We start from the raw sequence: 22,734 nt of genomic DNA, 5'->3' as shown, positions 1-22,734 counted from the left end.
GTGGTGATGATCTGGGATTTTTATATGCCATTGTTTTTTTTCGAGCCATTTTTAAAAAATAAGGAGAGCTTGAGGAAGAAGGAGAAAGGTTTTGCAGAAACATATTTGAAATATGAAAGATGCGAAGGTGACCGTTTTTTATTTGTTTGTAGTTGATTAAAAAGTGGATGGAGTAACACGCGTGTGTTTGATTTGATAGGGTAGTTGAGCATTGGGGAGGAGGAGAGAGAGAAAACGTGTAGCTGGGTAAAGTATGGGTAGCCGTTACTTTTTAAAAGTAGTAGTCGTTTCAGATGAAAAAGGGTGATTTTAACAGTTAGTGATAATGAAGAAAGAAGATCGATCTTGAGTGGTTTAGCAAAAACGAAGATCGTTCTTCGTTATGACCAGAATGTTCTGGTATGAATTTTAACGATCCTGACCACGATTTTTAACGATTTTTAATCGTTCTTTGATGGAATTGAAGGTTTCTTCAACAAGGGGCTTTGTAAAAATATCAGCTAACTGATTATTTGTATCAACAAAGATTAATTCAATTTCCTTTTTACTCACATGATCCCTAATAAAATGGTGTTTTATCTCAATATGTCTTGACCTTAAATGTTGAATAGGATTCTTAGATAAATTAATAGCACTAGTATTATCACAATATATTGGAATATGAGAGTACCTAATTGAATAATCTTCAAGTTGATTCTTGATCCATAAGACTTGAGAGCAACAATTAGCGGCTGAGACATATTCAGCTTCAGTGGTTGATAGGGCAAATTGTATTTTGCTTCCTACATGACCAGCCTATTAAGGCTTCCCCTAGGAATTGACATGCACCACTTGTGCTCTTTCTTTCCATCTTATCACCAGCATAGTCGGCATCGCAGTAAGCTACAAAATCAAAATGAGAACCTTTGCTATACCAAAGGCCAAGATCAGTAGTACCTACGAGATAACGAAAAATTCTTTTGACTGTTGTTAAATGAGACACTTTTGTTTAAGATTGAAATCTAGCACATAAGCCTACTGGGAAAACAATGTCAGGCCTACTTGCAATTAGATAAAGTAATGATCCTATCATACCTCTATATTCTTTTTCAGAGATTGATTGTCCATTTTCATCTTTATCTAACGAGGATGATGGATGCATGGGAGTAGACATAATCTTGGCTTCACTCATTTTGTATTTCTTTAAAAGATCATTGATATATTTTTCTTGACAAATAAAAATCTCATTTTTATGTTGTTTGATTTGTAGACCAAGAAAATATCTCAATTCTCCCATCATACTTGTAAGACCCGTATGTTTTGTTCTATTTTCATTCTCACATTTAAATATTTTATTATGGTTTTTCTTATATATTAAAAATATTTTATTTTCTTAAATGTGAACTATCTTGCTAGAGATTGTTACTACTAATGGTTTTCTAACTAATTGAAGGTATCTTGCCATCTTGACTTAATCTATGTTTTATTCCATGAAATTAAATGTTGTGATTTTAATCTGTCATCGCATAGAAATATTTGAGGTTAGGTGGTGTTATTAGCAATACGGTAAATTTTATTTTAATGCAAATATATGAGTGTAATTATTGAGGGTGCAATTAATAGAATTAGTAAAATCATACTATAATATATTAAAATTAAATTAAATTAATTTGGAGTGGAACCACAAAGCCCAATTAAAACTAAGACTATAACAAGAGATTCCCCTAACCCTAGCTAAAAAAACTCAGCGCCTCCTCCATTCACCCGTACACTCTCAATCAGGAATTTAGGAGAAAACTAGAGGAAAAAAATAATAATAAAGCCTTAGGAAGAGAAGTAGAGGTTGATTTGGTGGATTATCATTATCAAGTAAGTACTATTAATTTGTTACTTACCTTTAAAATTCCAATTTTACTATTAGTTTATCAAATTGTTATTTTCGTTCCATGTGGGAATCGTGTCATGCAATTTATTTATTAGGATTTTCTTAAGATATTGATATAAATAAAAAATAAAAAAATAAAAACTATTTAGATTAGAGAAAATGTTTATCTATGCCAAAAATCAATTTTCACCTGAAAGAAGTGGTTATAAAGAATATGTTGTGTTTTAACCGATTGAAATCGTTATTGACTACAAACTCAATTTTTATGTGATTAAAATTTTATTGTGTGATAGTTTGATTGTTGAAGAAATCTTGTCAAATAAAATAAAATAAAGTAAAATAGAAACCCTATTGAAGTTAAAAATAATAATTTTCCCCATAAATAGTGAAGGTGTTGAAAATTGTTATTATAGTTATTCCATTTAGATGTTAATTTTAAAAGTTGCAGGACTAAGACTTTACTTTTAGTTGCATTTGAAACAAAACAATTTCTGATTTTTTTAGTTCAGGGATTGATTTTAGACTCTAGGAAATTAGGAAATATTTCTAGAATGATTGAAAAGCTATAAATAATTTTGTTATAACAAACCGATTTAAAAGCATAGAAAAATTGATTTTGGGGAAATCTGAAAATTAAGTTTTGATGGACCAGTAGACCACCTATGTCATTCTTGGTTTTACTGGTGCTTATAATTCAATTTTGATATTACTTAAGTTAGAATATTTGTTGAAATATTTATGATACTAGAAACAGATAAATTACAACAAAATCTCAACATCGAGAAACTTTAAATATAATAATTTACTGGAAAAAAAAATATTATTACAAAATTCCAGGATATTATTAGTGGATTTAATTCTGTTTTTTAGTTTTATTAAAGAGAAATTTTATTTTAGTTGATGGAAAGTAAAATTAAATTCGTTTTTAAATTCGTTGCTCAATTATACGACAAAAGCAATGATTTTTTTTCCACATCTCCACTATAACATAGGCTAATCTAATTTTTTTTGGCTGAGTAATGGAAATTTATTTTCTTATTATATTTTTATTTACTTGAAGGATTAAACTATATAAACTTTATACATTTGGGAAATTTGATACTAATTACTTTATGTTATTAATTTAAATACAAGATTTAAATGTTTAAGTTAATATTATTTTTTATGTGAACATTTAGTCACCTCATATTCTTAAGTAGGTTTAAGATTAGATAAATTTTGATACTCAGTGAGTGACTATTTTGTGAAGGTGTAGAACCCTGTCAGAGAAAAGGCGATACTTAATAATTTTAAGAACAACGCTCAGAAAGGTAAGGGCATCACTCCATTCGCTATCCTACTTGAATTAGATGCTATATAAATGCAATGCGATGTTTTGTATTGGTTCTATTTGTGGGTTAATTCAAGATATGTGTATTATATGAACTACATATTTACGAATGATATTGTGAGAATAAGCAATTTGTATAATTTGATTGGTATTGGATGATTTTACAAGGTGATGACTTTGTGTCTAAATCAGGTTGGTTTAGGACAAAGTTGAATGGTTTGGACGCTATAGTTGAGTGATCTATTTTGTTATTAGCTAAGGTGATGACATTCATGCATGCATTGGAGGCCTTAACTTAGTCACGAGTACATGACGACAAGTTATTGTAAAGGCAACATGATTTAGAAATATACTCAACGTTGGAGTACTGAACATGAAATTCTGAAGAGCATTTGTCCAACGGTGGGACAAGTTCAACGGTGGGACATTGTCCAATGGTGGGACTCTTTGCTCTAAGGGTGGCGAGTTTTCCGAATCATGCATTGACATATAGTCTAACAAATAGGATTTTGTGTATTCCGCTTGAATTATACCTTTAGTGCTTTGTGATCTTAATTGTTAAATGAAGTATATGATTTAATTATATTCTCTATAGTAACTATATATGCATGACTTTTTGCCTTGTTTTTGTTATTTGGAGATGACCCTTACTTTTGGACAGATGACATCCCCAATTTGCTTTCTCACCCGGAAGAGTTTGCGGAGGAATAAAGGGAGCTTTTCTTTTAATTTCTAGGATGGGTAGTTGTGGTCAGCTTTAGGGACCTTATTTCTGTCAGTCTTTAGTTCATACCAATTATTATTTCTCTATTTGGTACGGTGCCTTTGAAATCCTAGTACTTGAGTACTGAAACATTTGACTGAGAGGTTGGATAATTTGTAATTAACCATGAATTGTTTGTTGAGTTTAAATGTGTGATTTGGTAGGTTGCTTGTGCGATAAATTGAATCTTTAAAAAAAAAATGGACGGTATTTTAATATAGTATTTCGAGATAATGTCCCTAAAAGTGGGATGCTACAATACTCATTTCAAATTCACTTTGCATGAGTTTTCAGAAATCCTCACACATTTTTTCATTTGTTGATCCAAAAATAATATCATCAACATACACTTGAACAATGAGTAAATCATTTTTACTTGTTTTCTTAAGAAGTGTTGTGTCAATGTTTCCACAGGAAAAATTATTTTTGATAAAAAAAATGAACTCAATCTTTCTTACCAAGCTCTAGGAGCTTGTTTTAAACCATATAAGGCTTTTGTGAGTTTAAAAACATGATCTGGTTTCTTTTGATCTTCAAAGCCTGGAGGTTGACGAACATAAACTTGTTCATTTAAAAATCCATTTAAAAATGCACTTTAAACATCCATTTGAAAAAGTTTGATGTTTTTATATGATGCATATGCAAGAAGAATACTTATGGCTTCTAACCTTGCAACTGGAGCAAAGGTTTCATCATAGTCTATTCTTTCTTGTTGATTATAACCTTGAGCAACTAACCTTGATTTGTTTCTTACAACTTTTCCTTCTTCGTCTAGCTTATTTCTAAAGACCTATCGTGCTCCAATAATTGTTTGATCTTGTGGATCTGGAACAAGAGTCCATACTTCATTTTTTTCAAATTGAAGAAGTTCTTCTTTCATTGCATCAATCCAAGATTGATCAATTATTGCTTCTTTGATGGATTTTGGCTCCATTTGAGATATCATTGCCATGTTGCTGTTTGCATCATCTTTAAATGACATGCTAGTTATAATACCATCAGTTGTATCTCCAATGATTTGATTTGGAGGATGGTCATCTAATAATAACCAGCTTCTAGGAGGAGTTTGAAAAGGAGATTGTTTATCAATCTTGTTTTCCTAAAGATCGATCTGCTGCGTTTGCCTAGATTGATCTTCCTCCTCATCATCTTTCTTTTTTAACTCAAGATCATCAAACTCATCAAATAAAATTTGCATACTGATTTCAATAGCTTTAGTTCTTAAATTAAAAACATGATATCCCTTAGATTCTGTTGAATATCCTAGAAATATAGCTTTGTCCGATTTCGCATCAAATTTTCCCAAGTTAACTTTGTTGTTTAAAATGTAACAATAACAACCAAAGATATGAAAGTATGAAATATTTAGTTTTCTATTTTTCCAGATTTCGTAAGGTGTTTTGTTTATCATTTTTCTGATTGAAACACGATTCAAAATATAGCTAGAAGTATTTATAGCTTCAGCCCAAAAATACTTCTCAACATTTGACTCTTCCAAGATCGTTCTTGCCATCTCTTGCAAGGCTCTATTTTTTCTTTCAACAATTCCATTTTTTTGAGGAGTTCTTGCAAAAGATAGATTATGAGAGATGTCAAGTTCATCAAAAAATGTTTTGAAGGATGCATTAATGAATTCACCACCATGATCACTTCTTACAGTGATGATTTTGGATTCTTTTTCATTATGAACCTTTTTACAAAAAATTTTGAAAGCATCAAATGCATCATCCTTTTGTTTCAAAAATAGCACCCATGTGTATCTAGAAAAATCATCAACAATAACAAATCCATATTTCATACCTCCTAAACTGATGGTTTTGATGGACCAAAAAGATCAATGTGAAGTAGTTCAAGAGGTTTTTTGGTTGATATAAACTCTTTTGAATGAAAGCTACTTTTAACTTGTTTCCCTTTTGCACAAGCTTCACAAATCTTATCTTTTTCAAAATTTATTTTAGGAAGTCCTCTAACAAGATCTAATTTTGACAAGTTTGAAATTATTTTCATACTCAAATGTCCAGTTATCTTATTCCATATCCATTTGTCTTTATTTGTGGACATGAGGCAAGATTCAACTGGTAATTCTTCAATGTATAAAATGTAAATATTTTTCTTTCTGGATGCAGAAAATATGATTTCTCCAGAATTTGCCATTCTCACTTCACATATGTTTGGTTTAAAAAGGACTTCAAAGCCATTATCACAGAGTTGACTAATGCTAAGAAGATTATGTTTCAATCCTTCAACATATTGAACATCATTGATTTTGGTAGAATTTATTTTACCTTTGGTTCCTTTTCCTTTGATCTTGGCTTGATCGTTGTTTCCAAATGTTACGGATCCTCTGCCCTTTTTGATAAATGACATGAAGCAGTTCTTGTCACCCGTGATATGCCTTGAAAAACCACTATCCAAAAACCATAGTCTTTTCTTGACATTTTGAGATCCATCTTGCATGATGTATTATATCCTTTTTAGGTACCCACTTGATTTTGGGTCTTGAGGAGTTAGCTTCGAAATCTGATTGTTTTCTTAGTGTTAAATGTTATCTCAGAATGACCAATCTTGGACCAAGAAGAATATTCAGTGGCTTTTAAAAATGGTTTAAAAAATTGAGTTTCAGTTGGTTTTGATAAGCCTCCATAACGTTCTTCGTTTTTTACATTAACTGAAGATCGTTCTTGCTTTTTCAGTTTTTGAGAAAAATTTACTTTTGCTGTTAAATGTTCTTCCTTGTTGAAGATCCTTTTGTTCTTGATTTTTTCATCCCTTTTTTTAAAATAGCATGCAAATTCTAAATGTCCAATTTTGTCGCAATATGAACATTTGATTTTGCAGGAACAAAAAAGGTTTCATACATTTTGGTTTTATGAGTTTTATCAAAACCAAGCCCAGCTTTATCAAATATCCCTACTTGGGATCCCATGATTCTCTAAAAGGTCTCAATAGCTTTAATGAAATTTTTCAAATCAATTTTAATAGTTTCAACTTCAGCCTTGAGAATATCGTTCTTCGTTTAAGGTGAAGATCGATCTTGGCTTTCTGTTTTTTCAGTTTCAAGATTCTTGAGTTGAGATTCTTTCATATTTTGAATGATCTCTTTAAGTTTATCATTCATAGCTTGAATTTTCTCTTTCTCTTCTTTTTCTTTGTGAAATTTTTCTTTAAAAGAACTACATTTTTGAATGAGAAAATTTGAATCATTTAATAAATTATCAAATTATGTTTCCATTTGTTTACATACAAGACATGGTTCAGAATTTGTTACCTCGGTATCTTCAATGTTTGCCATCAAGCATAGATTTGCTTCTTTAGGTTCATCTGTTTTTGATTCATCAGAATCATCCCAGGTTGCCATCATTGACTTCTTTTTGAAAGGAAATTTCTTTGGTACTTTTTTGTTTAATGGACATTCAGTTTTGTAGTGTCCTTGTTTGTTGCATCCAAAGCAAGTGAATTTGCTTTTATCTATTCCAGTCTTGAAGTCTTTTTTGTTTGGGGATCCTTTTTTGATCTGATCTCTTCTCCTCATCATTCTTTGTATTTTTCTTGTGATAAGAGCAATTTCTTCATCGGCATCTTATTGGCTATCTTATGAGTCACTTTTCTCATTTGTTTGTTGAATGTTTGGTGAGCTTTGAGATGCTTTTAAGGCTATTACTTTGCCTTTCTTTATAGGTTTATCTTCCAGTAACAGTACTTCATGCGCCCTTAGAGTTCCAATAAGTTCTTCTAAGCCCAGTACTTCTAGATTCTTGGTTTGACTTATAGCTGTCACCATTGGTCTCCATATGATTGGAAGATATCTCATGATCTTTCTTACCCTGTCTTGTACTAAATAAGATTTTCCAAGGGAACGCATTTCGTTCACTATAGTTGTGAATCTTGAGTACATTTCATCAATTGTTTCTCCTTCATTCATTTCAAATAATTCGAACTTTCGAATACCAATGTCAATTCTTGTTTCCTTAACATGACTTGTTCCCTCATGGTGAGTTTGCAATATGTCCCATACCTTCTTGGCCATATCACATTCATCTACTCTTTCACTTTCTTCCCTGCTTAAGGCACATGATAAAATTAATTGAGCTTTTGAATTTAGAAGTACCTTAGATTTTTCATTTGCTGTCCAATCTGTTTATTTCTTTTCAGCTGATGTTGGATCGTTTTGATCTACTCTTGGTATGAAGTCTCCATCTGTGATGATTCTCCACATACATGTATCTTGTGACTTTAGGAACAGTTGCATTTTTCCTTTCCAGAAGTAATAATCTGAGCCATCAAAGTATGGTGGTCTGTTTGAAGACCCTCCTTCAGCTATGTATTTAGCTTTTGACATTTATCTTCTTGAATCTTTTGCTCTAACACTTTTTGGATGTTTAAACCTTAGAGACTGGCTCTGATGCCAATTGAAGTAACAATGTCAATTATAAGGAAGGGGGTTTGAATTATAATTGCCCTTTTTTAAAAATTCTTGTTTAAAACTGAAAGTTTAACTCAAAAATGACCTTGGTTAGTAAAAAACAGCAATATCAACTTTATCAATATAAAATATGATTGTCAAGCATAAAATAAATAGAGATAGAGATAGAGAGATTACACACGCATATATCCTGGTTCACCCAAACACGTGTTACGTCCAAGCCTCACAAATGTGAGATTTTCCACTATGTGCTCAAAGGCAAGAGTGTTCTTGGTTATCACACTATTTTTCACAGATCAATCTTGATCTTTACACAGTTTCTACCCTTCTACCTAGAAAGGATTTCCTTAGTTCTACCTTACTATTTCAGAAAGTATTTTGCGAATTACCTTTCAAAACATGAAAGGAGTTTTTACAAAACACTCAAGCTTATGTTAGCAAAATAACCTTGAGTTACAAAGTGGTGATTTTGAGAATGTTTAGAATCTGGGTATTTAATCAACTCTTGTTTGAGAAATAGATTCTGTAAATAGAACTCAGTTGGTACTGATTCTAACACAACACAAAGATTAAAACAGCAAGCTTTAAGAATGGTATCGAGACAATTGAGTATGATTGAATGATTGATGCTTTTCTTGGCACTTTGAGTTGTGTCTTGTTCTTTATCTTCAAGTTGTATTAATAAGCTTCAATAGAGCTTTAGGACAGCTCATATGACCGTTGAAATAGGGTCAGCTGTCATGAAGGAGTGGTTGGATAAAATCAGTCATAAAGCAAGAGTGATTATGCTAAATCCAGGAACGTTTTTGACATCCAAGATCGTTCTTCGAATTTGTTGGTGATGAGCTGACTTGTACTTGTGATTGTGTCAGTTGTCTGAGATGATTGTTTGCTTTTCAGTCACGTGTGTAGGTCTAGATTGACAGTACAATAAGCAGTGTACTTTTACAGCTTGCAACTTTGTACAGAGCTTTAGGACAGCTCATATGACCGTTGAAATAGGGTCAGCTGTCATGAAGGAGTGGTTGGATAAAATCAGTCATAAAGCAAGAGTGATTATGCTAAATCCAGGAACGTTTTTGACATCCAAGATCGTTCTTCGAATTTGTTGGTGATGAGCTGACTTGTACTTGTGATTGTGTCAGTTGTCTGAGATGATTGTTTGCTTTTCAGTCACGTGTGTAGGTCTAGATTGACAGTACAATAAGCAGTGTACTTTTACAGCTTGCAACTTTGTACTTGCAATTTCCTCACTTGAAGAATGATCTTGTTTTAAGCTTTTTATGAAGCATATCTTTTGATGCTTCGAATTCTAGAATGATTATGACTTAGATTGATCCTTGCTTATTCTCTGATGAAGTTATGAGATGAATAAAGCTTCCAGGATCCAATTTCTAATAGAGAAACTGATTATTCTTGTTTCTGCCAAAAACGAAGATCGTTCTTCGTTTTCCAAAACTACTTCAAGATCAATCTTCGTTTTACTGCTTTTGCTTTCTTTGATTTTAATGAGATCTGTTTTGTAAAGTTTGATACTTATCTTGTTTTAACACACTCAAATGCACATGTTAAATACCAAAATATTTAGAATCATAATTAATAGTCTTTAATTAACCTTTTGTTTAATTATCATCAAAACATTTAAATTGAGATTTTGTCTTAACAATCTCCCAATTTTTGATGATGACAAAACATGTTAATTTTGGCTTAACACAGTACACTCAAATAGGTACAGTGGGGTTCTAATAACACAACTAGGAAAAGTATTCTAAAAACAAACTATTGTTTAAAAAAATTTACAGCGTCTGCACTATAGTATCTTAATTTTATCCCACTAATTAAAAATATTTATGATAAAATATAAAAAAAAAAAATTATCATTTTACGATTTAGTCTAATTTTGAGTTCATATTTGCATAAGTGTTCCCTTTACATTACACCAAAAATAATATAAAATAAAAAATATATATTCTTCTTACTTTTCATGTTCCTTATTTTTTACTCTCTTCTTTTCTTTTCATGTTCCTTATTTTTTACTCTTTCATTAATAAAGATATGTTCATTCAAAATGCACACATAGAGAGAGGGCAACCACTCTTTTCCCTTTCCATCTCTATACAAAGATTCATCCTTGTAGTCTATAAATTGATACAAAAATCAGTTTCAAAGAAAAGAAAGGGAGTTTTTTTTTCTTTATTTCTGAAATCAGCAAAACAAAAGAGAGAAAATATTATAAAAAAAAATAAAAAAAAACAGAAAGAGATGAAAAGATAAAACATAAATTTTTTTATAAAAGAGATATCTTAAACAAAAATAAAGTTCAGTAGAGAAGAAACAACAATCAAACTTCATTCTCAAAATCATATATTTCAAAACAAAATAAAAAATAAAAACGAGAAATAGAGGACATCACCGTCATTTCAATTTTCACAAGTAATGCCAATCACCGCCAACCGTGCACCAACGCCGCCTTCATCTTCCCAATATACCACATATGCATCACTCTCATGTTTGTTGCTCTATTCTTTGTCCCTTTACTACAACATTTCCTTTGGTGTGCTTGTCCTAATTTCACATTTAAAATCAAAGCTTTTATTTGATGGTTTCTACATTTAGAATGAAAAGATGAGTTATATGAAGTTTATAATAGATTTAAAAATGAGATTTTTGTTAGGTTGATTTATTGAAATGTAGTTTTTGAAACATTCCCCCATTGGTTTAGGATTTATTGAAACTTGAGTTCTGAAACGATGATTGTCTTCCTGTTTTGAAAGGATGTTTGCCTTTCTGTTCTGAAACGATGCATGTTGTCCTTTTTTTTTTTTCTTTCTGAAATGATGCGTCCAACTTTTACTTTATTAGATTATTATTTATTTAATTTTCTTTTGAAAAAAAATAAAATCAATAAAATATTGCTTTAAATTATATTATATAAATTGTGGTAACTTAACAGTTCTAAAACTCTTTTTTGTTTTATTTTTTAAACAATTGTGATAACTTGATACTTCTAAAACTCGTTTTTATTTTATTTTTTAAATAATTATATAAAAAATTATTTTAAAGTGGTTAAATAGATGTGATGTCTTTTTAATTTTTGAACGGTTATAACACAAGATGTACAAGTTGGAGATTTTAAAGCTCATATTTATAACAAAAATAATAAAACTCATTTTTATAACAAAAATAATAAAAATATTCTTAAATTGATTAACCGGATGAAACATTTTTTTAATCCTTGCACTTTCGAGACATGAGTTGTACTACTAAGTAGTCTTAAAATTCGTATTTTAAAATAATTATTCAAATGAAATAAACTCTTTAAAATAATTATTCAAATTAAATAAACCCTTTAAGATAACTTTATTTATCAATAAAATAAATTTCTTTAAAAAATGATCATTACATCCGCATTTTCTATTCAATAACTACGAAGCTTTGATTTCTCTATTGTACTGTGAGATACGTAGTCGGAATATTCTTGTCAAACACATTAACAAAAAATTTATTTCTTTTCTCACATTCAAAAAATAATTAATATTAATATTTAATAATAAAGAGAAATAAATATATTTAAATTAATATTAATTTTATACAATTAATTGTAAATAATCATATTTTAACAAATGTCGTAGAGTATTAATATCTTCTTTACGCATAATCGACTTCTGAATTTAAAATTTAGTTTCAAATACCATTTTCATTTTTTATTTTTATTTTTAAAAGTTTCTCAATATTTTTCTTATTTTAAAATAAATTTTAATATTGACTCCATTAAATTCAAAAATCACTCAAATTTTAGATGGCGACACACTCTTCATCGGGGTAAATATAAGAAAATTTGGGGTAACCAACGAACATGTCACATACCATTTATCAAGAAAGGCATTCCCAGTCTGAACCCGGTACGGTCGACATTTGAATTCCATAAATCCGATTGCATAACAAATCCGAAGCCATTAATCATGTAGAATATAAAACTTTTACTAAAAACGAAACCTTGAACTCAGCTTACAAGGCTGGAAAATATCGAACTTATAGCAAAGAAACCAACAAGATAAAGGCCATAGCATAGTTCCCCAAGAAACAAATCATTCACAACATCTATTATTATTCACATAAAAACTTGGCACCCATTATGAATAAAAGATTTCGTTTAACCCAATAATTCATAAACATCGACAAGACAATTTTCTGTCAACTACACCTCAAAATTTACCCAAGACCATAGAAGAATAAAATAATAGGATTAACTGGGGATTTTATAATATAGCTACAAATTATGTATACTAGACAGTCAACGCAATATGAATACCAAAAGCAAACAACGTTCACTATTTTTGAGGCCCTACACTTGATGCTGTTTTGTAACATCCCCTACAAAAAGGGTTTTTGATAGGCAGGACCATACAAGAAAATATATAGAAAATTATTTCATATTGAAAGAAACAAAATGAGTTAGTGAAGAAACCTATCCAAAATTTATCAACACAAAAAAAAAAAAAGAAAAGAAACCTATCCAAATTAATCAGTCTAATCCAAGCCAAATGGTAATGGTAAACCACTGCATATATAATTTTGCTATACACAGAAGGCTTGGAACTTGAAAATGGAAAGTCAAAGATTAAAGGATCTACACATACATACATATATAAATTGCAAAGATGTAACAGCCCCTGCAGGTCGAAGACGAAACATAGTACTATTCTTCTCCTACACTGCCAGTTGAATGGTTCTATGTTGATGACGTGCGATTATATAAGTTGAAAGAAAAAGACCAGTAGATTGGGGAGACAACTAATCAAGTAAGATGGAAAATGAATTAATTAATTATCAAAGTGAAAGACATTGTACCCTGTCTGGGAGATTCCTAGGCAATGGAACTGCAGTAACAAATTGCAGGGGAAATACTCTCTGAGAATTAGCAATTTTATCAGAGGACGATGAGGTCTCTGCCCCATCATATTGTCCCCGTGCATGGAACTTGGCAAATCGATTGATAACAGAAAATCTTTCTAAATCCTGACACTCCACTCTCAAGTCCAAAATTGAGGCTCTGCTATCCAATCTGCAATTAAAAAGATAAAAAAACCACATAAAATAAGTAGAGCAGAGCATAACAAAGTTGTAGTTATCATATAAAAATAAATAAGATCACTGACAGAAATATAACATAATTATAGTAGCAGTAGCAGCCTAGCAGGCAACCATTATTTACTGCAAACATGAAGCCCAATTTTTGTCGCATGCCTTTGCATATGGGCTATATGGGATGTCAAAACTGTGATTATTATTAGCATTATTGAGAAATATCACAATTGTTAAATTTCAGTGTATGTTTTTATTATTCCTTGATTGTGCACCATCCTAGACTAATTGTTAGTAGTACTAGTTAATACAACTACATAGACATTGAATGTAATTAATGCAACATCATTATAAATAGAAGATGTGTTATCTCATTAGACAGAAATTACTCATATTTTACAATAAGCAACTCAATTAGCCTCAACCTTTATGTTGTAGACTCGTTCAATTGTCCTCAAACTTGCAATTTTGTTACTCAATTTTGATACATGTAGGTAGAGTCGTAAAATCATACAATTCTGAGTTTAACTTGATAGTTCAACGACATTATTCCAAAGAAATAAATCACAAAAATCAACCTAAGAAATTACTTATACTAACAAACCTGTATCTTTTATTTCATGAGCAAATAGCTAACTGAGAGCATTTGAGCCATATTTAGAAAGAAAAAAAAAAGAGTAACCAATCTAGACAAAAGCCGTATTTCAACTTCAACTTCAACTTGCCAAATAACCACACACAAAAAAAACATAAATAAAAAGAGATATTTGTCAACCTTAAAAGATTTTAATGCCAAAGAACCTGCTCAATATTCAGTTGTACTCATATAACAGATTAGCCTCTTTGAAATTTGTTATTTCTAGGGTTAAAAAATAATGGATACAAGGTATAAAACTAAACACTATGATATTACCTTAATATATCCTCTTCCAGCCTCCTTGTTCTATCAACAAAGTCCATAACTTTCAAAACGTGATGATTAACATTGTCAGATGATGTCTGTTTTCTGAGCAGTCTACAGAAAGCATCACACAAAAATGTCAATTCTTATATAAAATATAGGTCAGCTGTGCATGTGTACTTATGTGTGTGTGCTTGTGTAAAAACCATTATACAAGCCATTCAAAATAATAATAATAATAATTCTTACAGATTTTTGCTTCCAGGTGGCAGAGTACCGCATCCAGACCACGAGATTGAACTGCATGCTTCTCCTAATGTTAATCTGGAAACAGAGTAGACCACACTTTCAAGATGCAACTTCACATCTCCTACGAGAAATGCTGCAGGAGGAGGGCTTAGTAGTTGCTGCATAACCTGCGTAGTCAAGACAAGTCTTCTTTTTGACTTCACCATCACTGATAGATCTTCGCCTACCCCAGCACCAGCTTCAACCTATTAATTATAAGCAGCGTTAAGAGAACTCATTAACTAATCAATTTATTAATTTTGTGGACTGATATAATTTTATAACAAACCTTCTCAATCAGTCTGTTTGCGGTTTGGGCCCATAATAATTCCGCCGCACTGCAAAATAATATGGAATTTATGTTATCTAAGGGTAAAAAATACTTGATATATTACTACACTAAACAATAATAAAAATGAAGTCACACTGACATAGCAAACGAAGAAGGTATTTTTATATCAAAACAATACAAAAAGGATAATATCATAAGCAGAACTTTTCCCTAAACCAACAATGTTGGCAAAAAAATAAATGCATTAAATGACTGGCAACCACCTTAGATCTCGAAGACGTTCAGAACCCTGTGTCAGTTCTTTATGCCATGACAGGAGTTCAGATGTGGCAGTTTTACGCTTCTTTGGTCTCAATATAAGTAAATCAGGTTCACCCGTAGGAGTCGATAACTGAGAACATACATTCTCACTTGCAACTGAAGCAGGCATTGGATTGTGCCTGGGGCTACCAAGTTGAGCATCATTAAAACTATTAACTTGATCTATTGAATTTTGGAAATGCAGACCATCTGATTGGTTTGATAGAATAAAAGGTTGGTCCATAATCTTAGCAGCAGTTATCTTCTGTCCATCATAATTTGGCAATATCTTAACATTTTTAAAAGTTCCATATTGTTCAAACCATGACGGTGCCATATGTGGATTTATCAGAGAATGATCATTTCTGTTTGATTTTGCGTTATTACTATCAGAAACATTAAGAGAGTTTTCCTGATCATTTTCAATCACCTCCTGTGAAGATGCATTCATGCCCATTCCATCATGTGGCTTTTCTGACAAGCATAATATACTGGGTTGCGATGATGGAATGGAAGAACTATTTCCAGACACATCTTTGACCAAATTGTCATATCCATATGACGACTGTTGTCCGTGGTTGGAATCTACGTGCTGTTTGTCCACCATATTATCAGAAACTTTCAATCTCTTGGCTTCCCGATTACTAGGATCAATATCCACGTTTCTCATGGATTGAACTTGATTCAGCAAGGAGAAATTAGGATTCAAAACCTTGTTTGGTCTTAAAGACCGATTGAGAGCCTCAATATCCCTTGAGGTCACAGCTAAGCTTGGTTGAGATGCAACGCATTTCACAAAAGGTTCCTTCAGGTGTGATACAACTGCAGCGTCTTCAGCACCAACAACATTCTCAAACAATGTCTGCTCTCCAGGGCTTTCTTTAAGCACATTTATTACAGAGCTATTGGAGTAAGCAGAACAAACACCAATGGCAGAAAGCTCATTACCATCTTCGTTTGGATCCTGATCATCTAGCTTCTTTGACTCAGTTGTCATTTCACAATAGTTTATTTGTTTGGGCTGTGATGGAATCTTCAAAGCGGTAGAATGTTGCCTGCTCAAAACATTGGTCCACAAGTTGTGCATAACTTTCGAAGGGGTGCCATGCAGAGATGCACCATATGTAACAGAAGGCTGACTGCCTGCCTCTGCTGCCAAAATTTGGATTGCACGATCTTTAATGCAAATTTGATCTGTACCACTCAGCTGGGACATGTCCCGAGTAGATAGCATTTCAGATTGATTAGCTTGAGCTCTTTCACCAAATTCATTTACATGATTCAAGGAAGCCGGCTGAGAATTTGCTACTTGTCCACCAAGAGGAGCCATATTCTGATTCTGAGTTCGGTTCCTGGAGAAAGGAAAGGCAGATGTAAAGGCCTGTGGAATGTTTCCTGCCACGTTGTGCTGAGAGGCCTTATCAAAAACTTGCCCTGTGGTACTAGAAATATTATTCTTATTCTCCCCAGGAGATGACTCTTGAGGAGGAAAAGTTTGATTAGTAGCTAACCATGTGTGGTGCTTATCCCCTGTCTCAGACATGTGTTGTATAGTATGACCTGAATCTGATGAGCCACGAGAAAATACTATGGCAGGCCCCTGAGTAGGAGGAGCCAATTGTAAGCCAAAGCCCTGTGGCGAAGAACTTTGATTCCACTGAGGATGTACAGCAAATCCATCTGAAGATTCAGTTTCATGCACCCTGGAAGAAAAATTGTGGTCAGAAAGGCTTGTGCGCGGTGGAATGTCATACCTCCTTGACTGATTCACTTCATGAAAAAGCTCATGAATATTGTAGATGCAACAACATTTTATCAAATTGAAGCAAACTTTTGAGCTAGGGTCATCACACGTAAATCATGAAAATATATAATGCATGATGGAAATAAAGAAAACATGTATACAAGCACTAGTTAAACAAGAAGTTTAGAAAATGAAAAGGTCCCAAAAAATCATGACATGGTTGGGTATCATTACGGATAGCAGAATATTTCCGCAATAATTAAAAAGGAAGTACCATATCATATGAATAAACTCATATGTTCAAAAATGAAGCTAGGCAATTTTCAAATCCAACTACCTGGGTAAAGCAGTCTTCTGTAAGGCATAATTACCAACACTTCTATCCAATGAGATCATTGTTTTCGGGATATGTGTACGATGTACGCTTCTTGAAACATGATCATCCAAGCTCTCCGACTCACCCTGAAAATCAGGTGTCACTTCAGTCAGATTTTAAAGGATTTTTTCTTTTTGACTCAGATTTTTAAAGGATATAAACAACTTCTGATTCTCCAAGACATGGAGATAAACAGTTAATGTGAGACTAGCATATAAAACATGGTATCTAACAAGTTACCTTCTCCATTTCACTATAATTCCCTTCACAATATCCATACTTTGACTGTCCAAGATAACTATGGCCCAGACCTCTATGTCCTCCAAAATGTTGATGGTTCATAGGCTGTGAATTTATGACCTGTTTGTTTCCATAAGTTTCCACTTCATTACCATGGTCCCCCATTGGATGGTTCTGAAATGTACGAGTAGTGGAAGATCTTTGATGCACCTGACCAGATGACTTTGGACTATGCAAATCATTGCCATCAAAATTAGATCCAAGACCATCTGCTGATTTTTCATTTTTTTTAGAGTTATCCACACCATTTAGATCACCTTCAAATTTTCCATTCTTTGATGATTCCAAAATTGAAGAAGGGTTTTCCATATGATGCTTATATTTTCCTGGACCATCATTTCTTATATAGCTACCTGCTGACTCAGAATATCTCCACACATCGGCGTTGAGGAGCTTTTTGCTGTCTTGCTGGCTGAACCATGCAGAGCCCGAATTTGGTAATGCAGTAATACCATTCATACCAGAATCTTCCCCAGAATCAGGCTCCCATGTAGCAGGCACCTGACCTATCTCCTCATGCATGGCTTTTCCATGATGGTGCTGCAATGAGTTTTCATTTTCATTGGTTTCGAAAGTAGAACTACTATCAAATGGGGCTGACATCGTAATGTCCCAACCATTAGACTTATTTAATCCACCACCACCACTATCGCTACAAGATGATATGGTCTGTTGATGTGTCCAATAATCTGATTTAACCTTTTCATTTTTATCTAAACCTGAAGAGTTGGTAGCATTTCCATATATATGACCACCTTCAGATAATTGTTTTTGCTGAGGACTGCAATTTAACCACCTGCCTCTTTCTAAATGCTGTGGATTTGGTCGGTGACAGTGAGAATCAATCTGTAACCTGTCATGCTGTTGATGTAAAGTATCAGGACCTGACTGATGAAACCGAGAAACGCTACAATGGTTTTCAGTGGTTGTGGGCCTACTAACATCATCAGGCCGAATTAAAGGTCTTGAATTTTTATTGGAAGATGATTGCAAGTTATTGTCACCGCAAACTGATTGCTGTTTGCTGCCACCAGTAGTAGAGGGTTGCTCATTTCCAGATGATCGCCCCATATTTTGTAAACCCAGACCACTCCACTCCTCCTGGATGCCCATGTCACTACTAGAAGTTTCTGCAACAGCAGACTGCATAAGCGCACTCCAACTCCCGCTCTGAAGGGATAAAAAGCCATTAGAACTATCTGTACCATCCAGCATATTAAAATCAGTATTTGTAACAAATCCATCCCACATACTATCATCTGAACCAAACAAAATCTTCTCCTCAGTTGGATCTAGGGTTGCTATGTTCTGTGAAGGAGGAGCCTGCACTAAAATCTTGTCCTGTGAAGACATCTCAGAAGATCCAGCTAGTTCTTGTCTCCCATGAAAATCTTGCATTGGTACAATTCTTAGCTCAGAATTCAGTTGCTGCAAGTTTTCCACATTCAGTCCACTATTTACACGAGCAGTAGCTCCAAACATTCTCTTTCCTTGAATATCCTGTCTTGAAACTAAAGTTCCATCATTTCTGTTGATGTGATCTGAAAATGTAGCATTCTGGATAGCTGAAAATGAATTACTGCCGGCCACTATCTGTGGCAGCACAGGTTTGTTCCCATGAACATGAGAATATTGCTGTGGGAAAGAAACCTGCTGCATTGCTGGCTTAACTTCTTGAATCTCATAATAAAGGTTAGGAGTGCCTCCTGAACCAGATATCGGAACCCCATAAAGAGACTGATCTCCCTGATTATGAACCAAACCCATTGTGTGCAATGCTTGTCCTTGTTCAGGAGACAATATAAGTCCATTAGAGGACCCATGCATAACTGGAGATGCACCACGCTGGAGCCAATTTGCATTAGTTGCCATAACTTCAGGCTGCCACATAAAGTTAGATGCCTCATTTACAGGAATTCCATTAATAAGAGAAGCAGAATGGCTAGTAACCGTCTGCGTTGAAATAGACGAAGCTGGGGCCATAGAATTCTGTTGCTTTGCTTCTGGTTGATGAAATTGTTGCTGCCTCTGAAGTTCTTGCATCTGGTTAAGTACCGCTTGCTGCTGTAATAGATGCATTTCATCTATTCCTGAATGCTGTCTCGGTAAAGGCTGAAGCATTCCATTATGGCGACCAGTTACTTGCTGTTGACCTCCAAAGAAATCAAAATTGACAGGAGATTCACCAACATCATTCCTAGCCATATTTTTCTTATAGAGTTCAAGACCACTATTCCCTTGTGACTCTAGCACCGGAATTCCTCTTGATACATGGTGCCAATCAGATTCTGTATCCATTTCCAAAATATTGGCTCCATTCTGCCTTGTCTGGAAAACCTGTTGTCCCTGCATGTAGCCACTTAAAGCTGCTTGCTGGTTTGGCAGCTGATTTCTGCCAGACTCATGCCTCAAATTTGATTGTGACAGGTTCAAACTGTGACGCAAATATGGAGAGCTTACGTGTCCCTGCTCAGAATCTTTGTGACAGAGAAGGCAGTGTGGTTAGTAAGTAATAAAGACAACCTCAAACTACATGACAAAGTTAAACTTAAACATCGATGTTTTAGTTATTCAAATACAAAATGTATTAAAACATGGTAGTGACAAGTGAAAATATTATAAAATAAATTTGTAGAATCTTTACCACATTTTTGTTGATTAAAATTCTTCAAATTGGAAACAAATGGCACACCAGTCGATCTCTGGCTGCCAACCCATATATTGTTGCTTGGTCCTGGCCAGTTCCCATCAACCGCTTGTGAATGATACTGTTCCTGGGACAAGTTTTCTTGACCAAAAAAATTATGGAGCCTGTCTACCGCTTCGTTTCCAGGCATTGATAATCCAGCCCACAAACTTTAAGCAGACGACTATTTAAAAGAAGGTTTGACCAAGAAATAAATATTTTTACAACCTACGTAACAGGAAGATGTCCAAGAACACACCTCTGAGCAACTACCATTTAAACCTGAAAATTATTAAAACATCCCTGCAGGTAAACATCCATTTGGTATAAACTAAATACTAGAATAATCGTGAAAAAGATATAGCAATACAACAACTAACAGACCATACTTGGAGACTATTAATCAAACGCATCATGTAATTTGAGCCATTGTTTTGTTTTGATAGAACAAGAGAAAAGGGTTACAGTATTGGGCAACAATCCCCTTAATGAAAGTTAAAGAGTAAGGAGGACTTTGTACAACAGTGAAATTCAAATAAGTCTCACAAGCCAGCAATATAAGATGCAAAATTAAGTTTTCAAAAGTGTAAGTTCATGATAATCATATGATGTTGCTAAATGAAATAGCCTAGTCAAAAGCAACCTTTAATAGAGCCATGTTTCCATATCCTCAAGACAGTTGATAAATACAGCACATTTGTAGGCTGGCAACTAAGCCACAAATAATGAAATAACTTAAATATATTAAGCCTCCTCCTTCAATTTGTATGTTAAATTTGAGTGGTGCACATTAGCAATCAAAGTGAAGTAAACTTGTACAGACTGCAAGAGGGACAAAGTCTAAATCAGTCATACTAATGAATCTAAAGAAGCAAGAAAAACACAAATGCAGATATCTCTTGCATGTTTACATCTTGGCAACATAATTGTCTATCAACATGGAAGAAGAATTTAACAGCAATGTTTCTCTTTTGTCTTTTGCAATCTATCTTGAAATGGATGTAAATCTAGTAGCCATTCAATCTAATTATTGGTGTTATATCATACTTAAGCCCATTAGAATTTAACTATTCCTGCAACATACTATCACACCGGTGGTCGCTAGCAGTAATTCTTCAAATGGAAAATCAAAGGTACAATTCATTGCAAAATCATAACCTATTAACATACCAAGGAGCATACAAACACTTCTAAATTTCTAATCATTTCATTTGTAATAATCACAAGAATCTATCATCTTTGTCCATACCGATCAGATTCATATGGCAACTGAAAGTATAGAATATTTTAAAAGTGGGAAACCTATTTCTATTAATCAGACAGAAATTAACTAGAGATGATTCTTAAATAGAGTATTAACATGAATCGAATTGTCAGTGCATGAAAATGAAGGACGAATGAAGATATTTTTGTTAGCTCGTGAATTCTCTGTACCAATACTCTCCTGAAGGCATGAAGAATACCAGGTCAGTGTTTGTGGAATCGTAAGTATGGTCGTAGACTCGCACAAACATACGATCCAGAATGAAGCTTTCGAGCTGCAATGGCGTCATGATGGTTGCAAAAACTCCCAAATTTGGGGCGGGTTTCTTTTGCAAAAAAACCTAATTTTTTAATTCAAACGGGCATGGGTTGGGTTTATGGTGAAAACCCAGTTTTTAGATTAAAAATAAAAAGAAACCTGAAATCGTTTCTTCTTCCTCGCGAATACTCCTGTTTATTGCCAACTCCCTTCTTCCTCGCATGCTAACTGAGACTTCGCCGCCACCTTGTTCTTCCTCATATGGATCCTCTGTTTACTCCCTTCGTGGAAGTTGCTCTGTTCTTGTGCGAGTTACTTTGTTTCTTGTGCTAGTTCCTCTGTTTCTCATGTTTATGCACTTATGTATGGTTTTGAACTTATGAATTTATGATTATGAAATTTGTTTCATGTTGTGATTTAGAAGCTATTTTCTACATCTACAATAATTATGTTCATGTGTTCATATCTATACTCCATCCGGTCTCATATTTAAGAAAAAATAAATAAATTCACATTTGGTAAGAAAGATAGTTAACTTCATTTAATTTTCTCAAAATAATACAAAAAGTAATTGTTTGTGTTTTCAAAAATTATCTCCCATGAAAATAAAATAGTTATTGAAAAATAAAATATAAATTGATTAAATATAGTATATTTAATTAAGTTTAGTTTATATTTGAGATCAAAAAATATTGATATTATTTTGCTTATAATTAAAATCGGAAAAATAAATAAACACTTTTCTATTAATAGAATCTTGTATAGATTCTTATAAATTACAATCTTTTAAATCTCTCCTGATCTTTGCATAGACTCTCAATTTTTTAAACATTGCAACAGGTATCATTACAATATTTCTA

General features: G+C 33.1%; 1 protein-coding gene and 1 long non-coding RNA gene across 3 annotated transcripts; one reads left to right on the top strand and one right to left on the bottom strand.

Moving 5' to 3' along the window:
- The first annotated feature begins 1,676 nt into the window (after nt 1-1,676).
- LOC105851281 (uncharacterized) lies at nt 1,677-4,106 on the top strand. Its single transcript, XR_001143013.3, has 3 exons — nt 1,677-1,848; nt 3,114-3,174; nt 3,856-4,106. It is a non-coding gene; the product is annotated as an uncharacterized lncRNA (long non-coding RNA).
- Nucleotides 4,107-12,797: 8,691 nt separating this feature from the next.
- LOC101509068 (uncharacterized) lies at nt 12,798-22,340 on the bottom strand. Of its 2 annotated transcripts, XM_004515901.4 has the most exons (10): nt 22,034-22,340; nt 20,996-21,174; nt 20,311-20,634; nt 17,607-20,143; nt 17,328-17,452; nt 15,210-16,949; nt 14,944-14,992; nt 14,616-14,860; nt 14,379-14,480; nt 12,798-13,445 (listed from the first exon to the last, which is right to left on the bottom strand). In XM_004515901.4, the coding sequence occupies exons 3-10, from the start codon at nt 20,501-20,503 to the stop codon at nt 13,211-13,213; spliced, it is 5,226 nt and encodes a 1,741-aa protein (XP_004515958.1). In that variant the 5' UTR covers nt 20,504-20,634; nt 20,996-21,174; nt 22,034-22,340; the 3' UTR covers nt 12,798-13,210. The 2 variants fall into 2 exon arrangements, with proteins under 2 accessions (XP_004515958.1, XP_004515957.1); XM_004515900.4 differs by lacking the exon at nt 20,996-21,174.
- Between the last annotated feature and the right edge of the window lie 394 nt (nt 22,341-22,734).

This window comes from Cicer arietinum, chromosome 5 (genome assembly GCF_000331145.2).
Source record: "Cicer arietinum cultivar CDC Frontier isolate Library 1 chromosome 5, Cicar.CDCFrontier_v2.0, whole genome shotgun sequence".
NCBI lineage: Eukaryota > Viridiplantae > Streptophyta > Magnoliopsida > Fabales > Fabaceae > Cicer > Cicer arietinum.
This window is presented reverse-complemented; position numbering and strand designations above follow the sequence as displayed.

Excerpts from the sequence above, each read along its gene's own strand:
- LOC101509068 (XM_004515901.4), bottom strand. The coding sequence starts at position 20,503 with ATGCCTGGAAACGAAGCGGTAGACAGGCTCCATAATTTTTTTGGTCAA. Across the intron at positions 20,144-20,310 it reads TTTTAATCAACAAAAATGTG|ATTCTGAGCAGGGACACGTA; the intron begins GTAAAGATTCTA and ends TCTGTCACAAAG. Across the intron at positions 14,993-15,209 it reads GAACGTCTTCGAGATCTAAG|TGCGGCGGAATTATTATGGG; the intron begins GTGGTTGCCAGT and ends ATTATTTTGCAG.